The sequence below is a fragment of the Hydra vulgaris genome, chromosome 10 (genome assembly GCF_038396675.1).
Source record: "Hydra vulgaris chromosome 10, alternate assembly HydraT2T_AEP".
NCBI classification, from domain to species: Eukaryota; Metazoa; Cnidaria; class Hydrozoa; order Anthoathecata; family Hydridae; genus Hydra; species Hydra vulgaris.
In genome coordinates this window covers 5,560,001-5,577,223 of record NC_088929.1, presented here as the reverse complement: position 1 = coordinate 5,577,223, position 17,223 = coordinate 5,560,001, and the positions used below count along the sequence as shown (strand labels likewise).

The 17,223-nt window shown below is 28.6% G+C and overlaps 1 protein-coding gene across 5 annotated transcripts in view; it reads right to left on the bottom strand.

Moving 5' to 3' along the window:
* Nucleotides 1-17,223, bottom strand: part of LOC136085753 (uncharacterized) — a 207,903-nt gene that overhangs the window by 39,478 nt on the left and 151,202 nt on the right. For all 5 annotated transcript variants that reach the window (XM_065807143.1, XM_065807146.1, XM_065807145.1 and 2 more), the window contains one exon: nucleotides 9,384-9,601. In XM_065807143.1, coding sequence (XP_065663215.1) covers nucleotides 9,384-9,601 — 218 coding nt within the window. The remainder of the gene's footprint in view (nucleotides 1-9,383; nucleotides 9,602-17,223) is intronic.

Genomic DNA, 17,223 nt, shown 5'->3' with positions numbered 1-17,223 from the left:
AACAAAACAAAAATTATTAGCTAAAAAGTAGTACACAATAAATTTTATTTTATAACAGCGTCACCTTTAATATTTTAAATTTTCCTTGATTGTTTTGCAATCATGATTGGTTTTATTGAAAAAAATGAAAAAACATTATTACATACTTAAAACGGCATCTTATAAAAAGTTTTTTTTATAATTAAAAAAACTACTTCTTTTATGGATATTTTTTACTATTACTAATTTTTTGGCTTATATTTAAGCTTGAACAATAAAGCTCTTGAAATGTCTTCGTTTATATTTATAAGTTTTATAATGCGAAAAATAATAGTTTACCAAAATAATCGCTTATAATTTAACACTAATGCTGCCGTTACTTATTGTAAGTACTCATGATACTCATGATACTCATGTGCACGTTTGATACTCATGTGCACGTTTGATACGGAACTTTTTAAAGAAGTTTTAGCAAGCTAGGCCTTTTAATATTTTCCTTATATTTTTGACCACGTGATAGTGTTTTCTTAAATCTTTATCATCTTTATAATAATCTGGTAATATCTGCTTAATCAGCAATAAGATCTAAAAACTTTTACACTAGATAATAATTTGATGACTTTTAAAATAATAGATAAACCTTATTTTGTTTTTAAATTAGTGTATTAACTTTAAAAGTAAGGTAATTTTTAAACTCAACCATTTAATCATAACACAATTCAAGTCCTTGGTCAACTGTATCTAAAGTTTATTAATCTGTAATTTTTATTTTTAAGAACTCGATAAAAATACTCTTTTCAAAAGGTCAACTTTGATAAAGTTGTTATTTGTCTCAAAAACTCTTGCTTCTCACACGGTCAATTCGATGTTCAAGAAAAAAATAACTAAAAAGCTTTTTTAAAAAAATTGATGAACGTTCATTACAAGGAATGTCATCTAATAAATGATACCCAAGCAATGTTGTATTTGCAAATGTACTCATATATTAACAATTATTTTTATACTATTAAACACCACGTTTTTTATAATTATTTAAACAAAAAAAATTTTGTGACTGGAAACCAGTTGATGTTACTAAGACGGCAGTTGTTCTTATTAAAAACCCAGTTGTTACTTTGTTTATTTTTTAAAGTTGATAAACATGCATTACAAGGCATATCATTGAACAAATAAGGTTGTATTTGCAAATTTTTCTAATTTATATATCTTTTTATTTAAGCATTTTTATGTGTAATATGATATGATAATGTATGCTATTTGCGATGTGTTTATATGTATTTAGTTTACTTGGGTTTATATTTGTAAGTGTTCATGTGTCAGTATCTGGTAAATATAAAGTGTTTCTATGTGTGTTATGTGTTATAATGTTACGTGTTTATAATTTCTATGTGGTTATTATGTTGTTTTTGGGGTTTCAAAGTGTTGTTACTTGGCTTAGTTTTCAGCAAGAGAGTTGTCCTTGCTAGCCAAGTGGTTTACTTTGTTAAAATATGAATTGGCTTTGTGATGATTGAGAATGTTGTCCTTGCCAGCCAAGTTGTGTAATGCCAGGATGAAACGCATTCTAAAATCAATTTGTAGTTAATGTAATCATAAAATGTGTAATTTTTAATTAGGTAACACATTTTAATAAATATTTAATAGCAAGTGTAGTTGTTTCAACAACATCAACAGCTGCCTTAACAGCGACATCTGTTAAAGTAAATAAGTAATTTCTAGTTATTATAGGTTCATAAAAATAAAGTTTTAGAATTTTATACCTTAATTTTTATGTTTAGATTTACTGTATGATATTTAGAAAATTGAATCAGGCAACCAAGTCATTTGGTAATTTGTATTTAAAATTTGAAAAACATGCATTTCTAGGCATCCCATCGAACAAATATTACACAAATAATGTTGTATTTTTAATTTTATATTTCGTAATATTATTAAGTATTTTATTCTGTCATATAATGTGGTAATGTGTGTTATTTATAATGTGCCAACATGTGTTATATAAGGTAATATGGATTTATATTTTGTAAATGTTTGTGTAGGTGTTTCAATGTGTGTGCTGTTAGTAGTAAAAGTAAACTACAATAAATTGTGGATAACTTGATTACCCTTAATAACTTAAACTAATTTTGAAACTCCAGTTAAGCCTTTATTTATGGATTATACTCCCAATAACTCTGACATTCTCTAACAAGCTAGTATTTTAATCCTTGGATGTTTGAGTTATTGAGAGTTTACTGTAACATGTTAAGCTGTTTGTTAATTATGTGATGTTATTGTAGGGTATTTTGATTAATGACGCGGCTTAACTTAAAACTGGTATCTATCGTTAAAAATATTCATTGGGTCATTTCATTACTGAAACTGGCTACATATAATCATTCGCTAAAAGCTAAGAATTCATTTTTTAAATAAAAACATATTTTTATCTTATAGAGATTATTTCTTTTCAGCGTAACATTTTCAAAAAATAGTTTATAATCCAAACTTGCAGCAATAAATCTTGAATCTTTCTTTAAAAAAAAATCATCTCTTTAGGTAAGTTTTTTATTTGTCTTCTATTTAGCCACATTTTGAGTTTTCAAATAAATAAAAAAGTACATAACTCATTAATGTATAACTAAATTGTAATAATGTATCCAATAAAGATTTTGTTCCATTTTTAGATCAAATTCTTTCTCTTATGACTGATTATTGAAAGTTTTCCTACATAGAATAATTTAAAAAATGTTCTGAATGTTGATCTTTTTAAAAAGCTGAAACGAAGTTGCGTTAATTTTCATAGCATTTACTAAAAGCTACATAATAATGAAACAATATTATAATTTAAATTGCTTCCCAGTGGGCACAAGATGCAAAAAAGACGTCTTTTGAACGTCTTTTGAACGTTTTGGACGTCTTTTGAACGTTCAAAAGACGTCTTATTTAGGTCCTGTGCCCACTGGGTTTGATAAGTACTTTTGATACTTTTTTATGATAAATTTATGTTTTTGTATTTTTTTTTTTCATATATTTTTATTTTATTTCAAGAAAAATGTTTTTTGTATCTTATATAGGTCTTTAAACTTTTACTCTTTGAAATTATTATTTCCCATCAAAATATTGGCCATTTTTGCGTTTGCTTTATTTATTTTCGTTATATTTTTATATGTGAATGGAAACAGTTTATATTTTTATCACCTTCGGTGATTACGATCCAGATGACTTTGATTTGTTACAAGTATCGATTCTCAGCACAAACAATTGCTATAATAATAATTATTTAAATGCCAATATCGGTATTAAAAAGAGCTTAATTACAAGATTTTGTTAAGAGTACTATACAGAAAAGTTTATGTAAAAAATTTAAAACAGATAGAGCTAACTTACTTGATATAACGAGAGCTAATTTACTTGATATAACGAGGACCTGTGGCCCGTTTTTGTGGCTTTTTAAATAAATAGTAATGAAATAGGGTTTAAAAAAATTAGGTTATAAAAAATCTTATCATAAACTTTGGTTTCTGAAAACACCGATAGAAATGCTACGCAACTGCCATCTATGCTAAAATTACTTTTGTTATGTAAAAAATATTGAAATTAGTATTGTAAATGTTTAACCAAAACTCCATAATTTTATATCGATTAATTTTCTGCCGTTTATTTATTGGAGTAAAGAGGTCAAAGAATAAGTTCAGATATACTCGGGTGTGAAATATAGTTACCACGATCCGTAACGTACGAGTCTTGGCAGCTTTTTGTTAAATACTTAAAGTTATTGTGTTTTTTTTTGGTTACAAAAGTGTCTCGATATTTTTATTTTATCTCAAGAAAAGTATGTTTTTTGTTTCTTACGTAAAATGGTGTATTTTTTCTCTTTAAAATTATTATTTTGTATAAATGTTATGTCTGGCTGCTTTTTTGGATTATTATTTGTATAAAAATAATGTTTTTGTTTCGTAAATGCAATAGTATGTTTTTTCTCTTTAAAGTTATTAATTCGTACAGATGTCATTTCCTGCAACCTTGTAGGGTACGCACTTATAGGCAAAGGGTAGGAAAAGCCAACTCCAACTTAAAACACCCCCTGCCTTGGAGCTTTTAATTGATTAATTATTAGAGATGGTGTCTCGATAAAAATACTCATCTATGGCAGATGTTAAAAGCATCCGGCTACTGTCTTGTATAAGGTCTTCCAGGCAAAGATTTAAGGGGTAAGCAGATTCTATCTTTTTACTGTACACCTTCTTTATCTATTAACCTGGAGCAGATGTACTTATAATACATTGTTTCTAGTTTAGGATTTTGAATGCTGGATCTTCTTGACTCAATGCATGGGTTTCACTTGTGTCTCTGTTTTTATGACTAGGCAACTCATTTTATTATTTCCTAATGAGGGTAGACCTCTAAAACTCGATTTTATGGTTCTGAGGCCGGTTGGTAATCAGGTTTCCCGAACTCAATGGTAGCTCTCAGAGACGCTGATTCCATCAACAGCTGCAAAATATCAGAGTGCTAACAGTGCAATGTTGCGCATGAATGGTGCCCCTGATCATACTTTTGGTGTGCATTGCTATTAAATAGTGTACTGAGTACTATTTATGCTTTGAATCAAGTTCTTTAACAAATTTAAAAATAACTAAAGTACCCAAAATTATAAAACACTTAAAACCGACATCACCAAGTTATCTAAACTTATCATTCACTATTATTCGTGGTCTTCGAAGTAACTTTTTTTAGTAGAGTCTTATCTCTTACAATTTTCACCATACCTACTTGTTCTTTGTGAGACTAACTTCAGTTCGGCTGACTCATCTTGTGATCTTAGTGTAAGATCTTTTCCTTAATTCTGTCTCTTGATTCCACTAATTGCGTTCTACCTGATATTGCCGACAAACAGGTTGATCCATTGCTTGACATTTGTATTACTCCAGCTTCTGTATCTAAAGTGATTTCCTGCTTAAAGATTGTGGTCTAGTCAACATACCTGTTATAGTCTTGCAGAAGTGTTCTGAAGCTTCCGTTTTAAAACCATTTAAGATGTACTTATCGGAGTCTTAACTTCCGGCATGCTGAAAAGCGACATCAGTTATCCCTATTTTCAAATATTCTGGAGAGCAATGATAAACAAAGTTTTAAAATCTTTTATTAACAAACACTAAATCAATCATTTTGAAACTAATAACTTACGTTCTGATCAAATCCCTCTTTAGCCGATTGCTAACAGTAATAACCGATAGATTTTATCGAACATTAGATAGAGCGGGAGAGGTTGACGCTATCGCTCTTGACATTTTGAAAGCTTTTGATAAAGTTTGACTGGCTGGTCTTCTCCAAAACCTTTCTTCTTACAGTGTATCAGGTAACATCTTTAATTTTATTGAATCCTTTATCTTCATATCCTTTAACTTCAGGGGTTCCTTACGGTTCTTGGCCCTTTACTCTTTTTAATTTCCATTAACAATCTTCCAGATATTCTTACGTTCAAGGTGACATTTTTTGATGATGATACTACCATTTATTCTTGTTTTAATAAGAAGCCGATACTCTGAAGAAGCTCTGATCGCTAGGAGGGGGCATTTGAGCTTGAAAAAGATCTCATTTCTGTTACAGTATGGGACTCATAGTGGCTGGTGAACTTTAATTCAGACAAAACCCTTTTTTTTTCAGCCATATGTTACCACAATAATTTAGATCTTCCCATATTTATGAACGGTGATGTAACCAACGAATCGTCTACGCCTTATCTTCTATGATTAACTTTTATTTCCGATCTTTCTTGGAAACTATATATCAAATCCATAGCAAAACTTGCATCTGCTAAGGTTGCATCTCTTTGTCGAATTCGACACTTTTTTACTTCGGATTCTATTCTCTATCTCTATAAACCTCGAATCCTATCTTGCATGGAATACTGTTGCCATATCTGGGGCGGATCTTCTAATGATGTCCTTTCTCTTTTAAACAAGGTGCAAAAACGCATTGTAAACATAGTTAGACCTGCTCCTGCAGACAATCTCCAACCATTATCACATTGTTGTAATGTTGCTTCTCTTTCTCTTTTATACAAATACTCTAACGAGCTCTGTTCTCAAGAGCCAAAATTCATTCTTGTGTCACTCGTTACTCAATTGAGTCTCTTCATTTTTCTGTGACTAATTCTAAGTGCTTCAAAAACCCTTATTCGTCTAGTTTTTTTCCTCAAACATCAGTTCTTTGGAATTTACTTTCTTTATCTTGCTTTCCTGATTCATATAATTTGCAATTTTTTAAGTCGTCTGTCAATCTTTATCTTGCTCTATAAACTTAATCTTTTCATTTCCAGTTACTTTTTCCTCTAATAGTGCTGCCTGCAGTCTTGTTGGAAGCAAAGATCTAGGAAAAATATTCATTGGCCTATTTTGCTTTGTTTTTTTATATATCCTTTATATCTATATATGTATTGAAACCACTCATACTCTTATCACCTTGACAATTACGATCCTGATTGTTACTATTACATACCTTTTGATTGCCAATTTTTTGTCACAAACAACAGCTATAATAAGTTAAAAGCTGCTTAATTGAAAGAACTTGTAAAGAGTTTGTTAGAGAATAGTTCCTTAAAAATATATCAAACCGAGAGAGCATATTCGACATAACTAGGTTGACCAGTTTCTGATTTCTCAAAATATTAAAGCGTAAGTAGCTCTTTTGTATTAAGGCAAGTCAAAGCGCAACGGTATATATGTTTTAATAAAAAATACGTGAAAACTTAAATCTTTGTTTGTCACAATAAAATTCTCGCTTTTGTCACAGCTTGATGCTTGTATAGTTGTTTTTTTTTTACTTAAACCCTAAATAAACTCAATTCTTTATAGCATTCGTGGTATTCCAATATTAATGAATGGCAACACTCTGACTTAGTCTTCTACTTCACACTTTTTACATAGTCATTCAGTACTGACCTCTCATGTAAACTTTATATACAATCTACTGAAAAGTTAGCACCTGTTTTTATTGTTCTTAACATTTTTTTAATCCTGATTCCATTCTCAAACTCAATGAATTTATTATTAAATCTTGTAAAAGTATATGGGCTTATTCTATATATAAAAATGCATCTAAATGCTGATGCACATACTGCAGCTGCCAAGTGTGAGGCTCAGTTTCATCAATAAAAGCATTGTTTTCTCTTTTCAAAAAGTACTGGTATGCTTAATGTTCTTGCAAGCTGTCATGATTTTTTGAATCAACTAAAAATCTTACCTGACATGTCATTGAGTCAATACATATTTCTTCACATTAATTATTCTTTCTCCAAAAAACTTTGTTCATCTAATGTCCTCAAAGATTAGTGACTTTGAATTTTTTCTGACCTTGACATTTCCTAACTCAAACGATTTAGAGATTTTTCTTCTATCAACAACTTACTTGCTCTTTAAATCTCTTTTTCGTTTTCTGTCGACTTGATACCTGCATTCAGTCTTGTTAGAGTGAATTTGTTCAATAAAAAAAATAACATATAAAAAAAATAAAAAATACGATTAAAAAAAATACTTTATACAAAATTTTAATTTATAAATTAAAAAAAAAGCTAAGATGGTAAACAAATATATGACAAAATAGTATTATAAAAATTCAAAAAGCTAATAGCATAAAAAATACTTCATCACAAATTCTTTTTTATTAAAAAAGTAATACAAATAAAGGTGTAACTTTTAAAACTAATAAATTATACATTTATATCGGTCAATGCAAAAAAAAACAGTAACAACCTAGTAATCAGTTTGTAGCAAACTGCAACGCAACAAAATAAAACTTTTGTCAAACAAATATTGTATTTCGTAATAAAATAATGTCTGAACAATACAAGAATAGCAAACAGTACAAGTAAACTTCCGTTTAATATAGATTAAGGACAAGCCATCTTGTCCCGGTCATCTTGCCAGGCTAATACAATCTTTAAAATGAATCAGAATCAGCACATAATCAAATTATCATAGCCTAATGCTTCTTGTATGGCTTCAAGTTAAATCAAATTAAATAAAAATTTCTCGCTTACCTTTAGCTGGTGATGTAGTGATGTAATAAATCAAGTAAAACGAGGATAAAAAGCTTTTTTCTCAATGTCGGAAAAACTTTTTTAATACTTAACTTTCGTCATAAAAATAATATTTAAAAAGAAACCATTGGTAAATCTAGTAAAATTAATTCACTTCCCTTTCAGCTAAAGTCTACTGTTATATTTAGTTTTGCTTAAAAGATAACTGTAGGTCGTCATCTTGCCCCATTCGTCATCTTACCCCATGTTCCCCTACTTTCTATATGTAAGACTTAATAATAGAAAATAGAATCAGAAGTAAGAAAATTGTCAGCACTAAAATAAGTGGAAACTAAAGCAGATATCTAAGCAGATAATAATAAATCCCCAAATACTTTTCAAAATGTTCTAAAATACTCTTTATGAAGAAATCTTGAAAAGAAGACGAGCTTGACAAATTAATGATACATTATGCACAAAGATTTATTTAATCTTTCTGTTGATGCTTTTTCTAAAACATCAGGAAATAAAGATTAAGTTAAATATATATTTTTTTAAATATAGGTTTTATTAAATAACTATAGCCTATATATGTGGCATATAAATTGTATCTTTATACATAGCTTTATATAATATATGATATATGCTTTTATGAAGATATTAATTAGATTTCCACAAATATTTTTGTATTTTACACCTGTCATTTAAATGCGGTAATGGTGTAGTGGTAAAGCGCTCGCTTTATATGCGAGAGGTTCCGAGTTTGATCCCCACCAATTCCCTGGTAGTACCGCGCTCAACTTGTTTCTCCGCGCAGCGGCCTTGTTCGTCAAGGTTCGTGTTTCGCAGTTATAGAGTTGAGAGAGGGTAATAACCACTATTAAGTAGCCTTCTCGTCTGTAGTGGCCTTCTCGACCTTTAGGACCTTTAGGTGAATAACAAAAGTAAAAAAAAAAAAAAAAATATATAATACCTGTTTTATATAAAATTGCAATTTTTTGATGTTTTATCAAAAAAATTTAAATAAAAAACAAATATTTACTTAACCGAACTCACCTGTTATTTAACTTTTTATCATTATTATGAACACGAAATTACTTTAATGTTTACAAGTTTTTTTTATATTTTTATGATATAATGTAAAATAGAAGAAAAGATTCTTGTTTTTCACAAAATTAAAACTAAAATTTTTATGATAATATAATAATAAAAACTTCAGACAACTATTTCAACTAAAAACCACTAAACAAAATAAAAAATAATCAAACAAACAAAAGTATATTTAAAATAAATATAATATCTAATATCTAAACATTGAAAGCAATTTTTTTTATTTCTTAATGTGATTTTAGTTTGTATAAATGTGAATCAATTATGATGAAAAATACATTTAAAAAAGTCTTACCTTTTACAAGTTTCACAGCAACATTTAAAATGCTTTCCTTGATATCAAAGTTTATTCTAAATTTCTGTTTCATATGCTTCTTTGAAAGAACCGAAGAACTAAGTTTTGCAATAAAAACAGTACCAAATGCACCTTCCCCAATTTTTCGATCCCAAATAATATCTTCAGGAAGTATCTCCCATTCATCTGGTAATACTTCATCGCATTCAGCGTAATTTCTAAAAACAAGAAACAAACATAAACAAACAAGAGGAAAAAGTTTTTCTTTTCGTAACAAAACCAAAAGTTTTTCCTTCGTAACCTTCTATTTGATTAAGTAAATATTAAGAAAAGTTAAAATTAAAAAATTGCAATTTAAAAAAAAAAAAAAAAAACTTATTGTTGCAAGTTCAAAATTTTTTTTAAGAAGTAAATTTTTTCAAATAATAAAAAAAGTAAAAAAATAAAATAGATGCAGTAGGTAAAAAGCCTTACCAGAAAGAAATAGAAATAAGAAACAAAGTTTTTAAATAATTTTGAGGTTTTTCTTGCTTTCAAGGCAATAATAAAATTCAAATTATTTAGCACTAAATTCTGATGCACATCAATCTTTAACTTAAACCCAACCACATTACCTTTCTTGACATTCTATCACAGGTTTTCCAAGGTTCACATATAACATCCATAGTTTTTTGTTTTTTTTTCTAAAAATCTTTTTTGAACTTGCCTCACAAAAATATTACAACTGTTTAGTCCTGTCTGAAAATAAACTGCCCGTTACGAATAAATATTCTGTTTTTCTTTTTGACAATATATCTTTATAAGATTTTTAATAAAAGAAAAAATAACTTTATTTCTTGTTACGTACAATAGTCTCGAATCATGTAGTATTTTACTTTTATAAACAAAAGCATTATTAGGATCTAACTTCAACTGAACATTAACACCCTCTAAATCCTTTAACATCTGAGGCAAAACACTAAAACAACCAGTAGCCTCGCTCTGTCACTTTTTTTTCCTTTTCCTAACTCTCTAAGAAAATATTTTGTGTCGGTTTGGTTATTCAACTTATTCTTATTATTTTTCTTATTTTTTTGTTATTGCTGTTTTGTTTTTTTTTTCGTTTAATATTGCCAAAATATAAATAAAAGTTTATTCAAATCTGCATTAGTGAGACTCGCAATTGTAGGTCTCTAACCTGTTGTAGAAATAATAGCTGAAGTAAAAAATACTTTGTCATTATTAGAAAATGTAAGTTATATTTATATGTAATTTGTTCATAATGCCATTTGATCCTGAAGCCAAATATTACAAGCCAAATTTATCCAAAGTTACCAAGGTTTTATTAACACATAAAGCAATTCTTTTGTTGTTGGTAGTTACAAACTCGTTTTGTTTAAAAGTAAAATAAATCTAAAAAATGTACCGGCACCCTGTAATAGAATGCTACAGCTAAAATTTTCTTATACTTTAAAACCTTTTTCTGAAAAACAAATGTGATATTTCAAGTCCATTAGATGTAACAACACAAAGCATCATTCTCACTCACTTTAGGATGTTTTGGTTTAGAAATAGTTCTGATGTTCTCAGTAAGATTATCTACCATGGCTGTAGTTATGTAACAGTCATTTTTGCTGTTACTAGCTAGTAACAATAGTTTTGACTGTGTCTCATACGCGGGCTTTGATCTTACTGATAAATTTTTTGATTTTTACTGTTAGCTTTGTTCTAGATCTTGTTTTCTTTTAACATGACCTATTGCTACAAACTTTTTTGTTGTTGTTGTTGAAAATCGTACTTATTGACACAAAAAACTGCTTTATGTCTTCTTCCAGCGTTTAAAAAACTTAAGAGCAATTTTACCCGCTTCTTGTATTTTTAAATTCATTAAGTTCTTAAATTTCTTTAAATGATTACTTTTCTCTGTTTAACCGTTTCATAATTGTAACAATGTTTTTTTGAGATACCTTATCCCAAAGTATAATAAGTTGTCTTCAAGTTTATTTTTTATTATTTTCCTTTTGTGCTACTCTTATGCAGAATATAAAGAGAACGGAAAAACAAACTAAGCATAATTTGTTTTTCCATTCTCAAACTCCAGTAAATCGTCGTAATTCCGCTTTAAATTGATTTCTTTATGTTGTCTTTTTGGTGCTAAGTTTTTTTTCAACAAAAAAAAATAATTAACACTAATAGTTCTCCATAAACTCAAAACATTCGAAGTTTGAAAAAAGAGTTTCGACGGTTTAACGAGCTTTTTACACCTCAGAAACTAAAAGTGTTGATTTACCGATAGAATCTTACTGACGGGTCTGAAATACCCATTCAAATTTTGGAGGTTTTTGAGCTATAGAGATTCAAATAATAGAAAGTTTCTTAAATAATAAGAGTTTCTTAAGCGCTTTTCACGGTGAATCTGCATTTCATTTTATGGATGTTTTTGAATTAAATAGTTTCAAATTAGAGAGGTCGCATATGCATATATATATATATATATATATATATATATATATATATATATATATATATATATATATATATATATATATATATATATATATATGAAAAAAGATAGAGCCAGAATTGCTTTCAGTTTCTTTTTATTTAAGACCACATGGTCTCAAAAAAGAAACTGAAAGCAGTATTCTACTGCAAATTATATACTACTGAAAGTCTATACTGCATCTTTTCAATACTTAATTTAAATTTTATTTGTTATATATTATTATTATTATTTTATAAAATTCATAAATCGGATTTGCATCGGAGTAAACGCCTGACAACCTTTCATTTAAATATATTATGAATCAGGGCCGACGGCAACGGATAGGGTGCCAGGGTGCAGGCAACCCTGACTTTTTTCTTAAATTTTTTTCTTTTTTATTCTTTTGGAAAATTCTAAATATAAAGGTTTTTTTAAAGAAATTGACGATAATTCCCCGACACTTCGTAACCCTTGTCGTCGGCCTAGATATGTGGTATAATTTCTAATATACGACATATATAAGAATAGCAGAGTTTACCAGGATTATTTTTCTTATAAATATTCAAGTTTTTAAAAGTTAAATATAAATCATTAACTTATTTATAATACATTAGTAAATAAATTTTAATAAATAATATATATAAAGTAGCAAATAGAACAAAAAGGATTTTTGTTTAAATAAATCTTCAGGACCTGGAAAGAGTTACGAGCAGATAAACTGCCAACCCGTAAAAATGTCTAAAGAAATGGTATTTTTCTAGGGAAAACAAGTAAAGTAAACAGAGGAAACTATAGTGATTTTGAGTTAATCCAGGATGTTTACTTTAACTTTTCAGGAAAATTGTTAATGGCCTTACTTTTATTTGTGTCTCGTCTATGTAGTTTAAAAAAATTATATAGGAGCAAGACTCAAAGACGCCAGGAACAAAGTCAGGATAAATGACAAAGGAACAAAACTTTCAAAGCATATCATGTTTTTTTTTGTTTGTTTGTTTTTTGTTTAACTTCCAATTTTTAACTTTAATTATTAAATCTTACCATATTTTTTAGTTACGCAAAACAAAAAAGAACTTTCAATTTGTATGAAACACCTTACTAATTATGAATCGGACGGCAGTATTTAAAGGATCTTGTTTTTGAATATACTTAATTTTATTCAAACATAATTCATATTATTATTGCTAATTGTAGTTATGAGATATTGCTAATTATAAATATGAATTAGTGCTAATTGAAATTGGGATTCTTTCTGTGATTTTCTTTGTGACGGCCCGTGGGTAGAAACCTTTTGTCTTTCTGCTGACAAATTTTTTTCTTATGTAACTTCTTGTATTCAGGCTAGCATGGAATCTTTTACTTCCTTTCAACCATTCCAAGTCAAACCCACTCTTCTTCTCTTATTGTGCTACTGCAATTTCTAATCGTAACCATTACTTTCATATCTCAAAGCAAATCAATTTTCCAGATAACAGATATCTGTTTACAATTTCTAGAAACCATTAAAAGTTTTTGTCTAATGCCAAAGCCTGCTACTCTCAGCTCACAAAATCTCGTATTTCCTCTCAAAATTATGTTCTTGTAACTTCAGAAGACTTTTTAACAATATCTATAATTAGATCAAATCTGTTATTCCACCTCTGTTGTATGGTTCAGACTTTGTCAACATACCTAAAGACAAAGCTGAATTGTTTGCTAAGAACTTTTCATCGATATCATCTCTTTATTTTTTAGTTTTATCTGATATAGTCAGCAAACAGGTCAATCAATTGCTTGACATTCTTATTATTCCACCTTCTGTTATTAAAGTGATTTCCTGCTAAGACTTAAACAGCATGTGGTCCGGACAACATACCTGTTATAATTTTGTAGGAGTGTTCCGCGGAGCTGCCGTCTATACTTTCAGAACTATTTAAAAAAAGCTTAACAAAGTCTCGTTTTCAAGCCTGCTGGTAAGCAGAGTCTGTTATATCTATTTCTAAATTTAATCTAGAGAGTGATCTGACTCGTTTAACAACTGTCCCATCAGTCTCCTTACTATCACAAGATTAGTTTTTAAGTTTTTAGTTATAAAACACTTAATCTTGAACCTTGAATCTAAAAGCTTACTTTCTGATCATCAATATGGATTTCAGTCATCTCATTCTAATGCTGATTTTTTAACAATAATAATTGATTGGTTCTATTGTGCATTAGATAGGTGTGGAGAGGCTAAGGTTAGCGCTCTTGACATTTATAAATCCTTCAATAAAGTTTAGCATACTGATCTTATCGTAAATTTTCTTCTTACAGTGATCAGTTAACATCTTTAAGATTATTGGATCCTTCTTTACCAATCGTTGAATAAAAGTTGGCCTCGATGAACAGCACTCTTCTTCGTATCTTGTAACTTCAGAAGTTCCTCGATGTTCTGTTCTTTGCCCTAAACTCTTTTTTTTTTAATTTACATTAACAATCTCCTAGAAATTTTTGCCTCTAATGTGGCATTGCTAGCTGATAAGAAGCCTTTATCTTGATAAGAAGCCAACACTCTCTGATTGCTTGGAGAGTGCATTTGTGCTCACTTCTGCTACAGCATGGAGCTCTCAATTTATATCAACTAATTCTTATTGCAATAATCTAGATCTTCCTATATTTACGAACGGTAATGTTCTCAATGAGCCATTTACTCTTCGTCTTTTCAAATCTTACTTCCGATCTTTCTTGGAAACCATATATCAAATACATTACAAAATTGGCATATGCTGACATGGCATCCCTTTATTGTGCTTGCCACTTTCTTATTCAAGATTTTGCTCTATATTTCTATAAATCTCTATAACTCTTAAATCAGTCCTTGTATGGAATACTGTTGCCATATCTGGGGCGGATCTTTGAATGATGCCCTTTCTCTTGTACACTAGGTGTAAAAACACATTATAAAAAAATTTGGATTTTTTTCTAGCAGCCACGCTCCAACCATTATTACAACGTTATGATGTTGCTTTTCTTTCTTTTTCCTATAAATACTGCTATGGGCACTGCTTTAAAAACCTAGTGTCTTTTGTGCTATGTACTAAAATTCATACTCGTGTTACTCGTCATTCAATTAAATCTCATTTATTTACTGTGTCTGTTCCTGTGTGCTTCAAAAATTCTGTTTTGTTTACTTTTTTTCCTTGTATTTAATATACAAATAGACGTTATCTGTTTTTCTGTTCAGATATTAAACTCATGCGCTTAACATCCATAATATCTTAAGATCAAGAAGTCTTTTGTAATTCCTACAACTAGAGTCATCGTTATTATCTGAAATTTCTTTTACTCATATCGATCACTGAAAAGCAGCTCAAAAGATAAAAATGTCATTTAAATATATTTCTAATATTTTAAATGACATATTTGTTATATGCATCTGCTATTACTAGCTCCCGTTTTTTGATAAATTAAAATTAATAAAAGAAACATTAAAACCTGAAACAATGTATAAAAATGCATTTTTAAACCTGTTTGTTTCTAGTCAATGCTAATTAACCTTGTCCCTGCTTTGTTATACCTCTCTGTCCTGGTTAACAAACTTGATGGAAAACTCATTTTTAGTTAAAGATATCTAAAGTTCTACTTCTTCACCCTGTTCTAATATATAAATTCATTTAAATATTTTGTTAAAAAAATTATTCCTAACAAATTTTTGTCTATATCAATACCTTAATATGCAATGCTTCGAAATTATTCTAAACTACTGGTATCATTATTAGCCACTATATCATTATCTTAAAGTAATGCTTGTACTTTCAAAATAATGTGTTGACTTTCTCTTTGCCAGCCTCAAAAACAAAACAAATTTTTGTTGTTTGCATGCCAATAAACAATATGCATTGGCATGCAAACAACAAAATGCCATCTTTAAGTCGTTTTGTCAAAAACATGGAGTTACCCAATTTGCATATTAAGGTATCGGCATAGCATATTTTGTTACTCAACACAATTAGCATATTATGTTACTCAACACAAAGAGTATTGTTTTTCGGAAATCTATTACTATCCACAAATTTATGCAAAAAATATACTATACACTGAAGGTGAAAATATTTCAAGAAGATGTTCACTAAGTGTAATCATTTTTTAATTTTTTTTTTGTTTTGATTGTTCTGTATAATATTTATCTACTCTCAAGTCTCTATTAGATTAGAAGTGGAATATTAAACTTAAAAAATTTATTTATTAATGAAAGAAAGTTTAATTATTATTTCAATATCTAACAGCTATTCAAATCAACTCAAAAAAATATGCATAAAAAGTTTACATATTAATAAATTACAATAAAAAGACTAAACTTTTATTTATAAGTTATTAAAGATTAACTTTTTAACTCCTTTATAGTTATGACTTGAGCAATTAATTATTTTGCTAATGTAAAGCCTTATTTTCCTAAAGAATTTCAATACACTGTGCTTATGAGGCTAGCAAAAAGAGTCAAAGAAGTATTTTGGAAGTACTAGCATTGCTTTGAGATAATGATATTGTGGCTAATAATGATACGAATACTTTAGAATATTTTCGAAGAATTGAAGAGTTTGAGGCGCAAAAAATTAAACACAAAGAAATATCATATTTTAAAAGTAGGATTATTTTAAATAGAGACAGTAACAAATATTTTCAGGTTTATAAATTTTTGACTAATTCATTTATTTAGTAGTAAATTAGAACTTATAAACTAATTAGTTTTCATCTACAAAGAAAAAAGTCGTTTCAAAAGAAGGTCTATTCTATTATTAGGTTTAAATTGCAAAGAAATGGTTTTAAAATTTTTATTGAAGTTTTGACCTACTAATTTGCTTAAGAAAAATTAGGTAAAAGAAATTGGCGGAAAAGATGGTAAAACAGCAGTTTCTTATGCACCTGATGCAATGATATCAAGGGTAATACAGGATGACGAGAATCTGTATTGTTCAAAGAACCAAAAGTCCTTTTCAATAACTCTTTATTACTTTGTTTGTTTAACAGGTATCTAAATTTAATAAGTTGAATTTATTTTGCTAATCAAAAATTTTAATATTACTTATGAGGATAACTTCTGTTTCACGTATATTGTTAATAAGCCCAATTTCCTCATATGCTTTTTATTAAAATGTTTTCTTCAGCGAGCAATTTAAACGTGTTTATGATATTTAAAAACGCTTATTGCATTCTATAAAGACATTTTTTCCTTTTGACGTAGCACAACAATAAATCTCTGATATAGTAGCTTCGTTCGTATTTCCTTTTTCATTGGTAAGGATTTTCAAATTTTTTGTGTTTTAGGTACTCTACTTGATAGTAGCAAACCTGAGTATCACAAAATTTGAATCGATCATAACATTCTGGCATTTTGAAACGAGCTACTCGAAATAAAGCAAT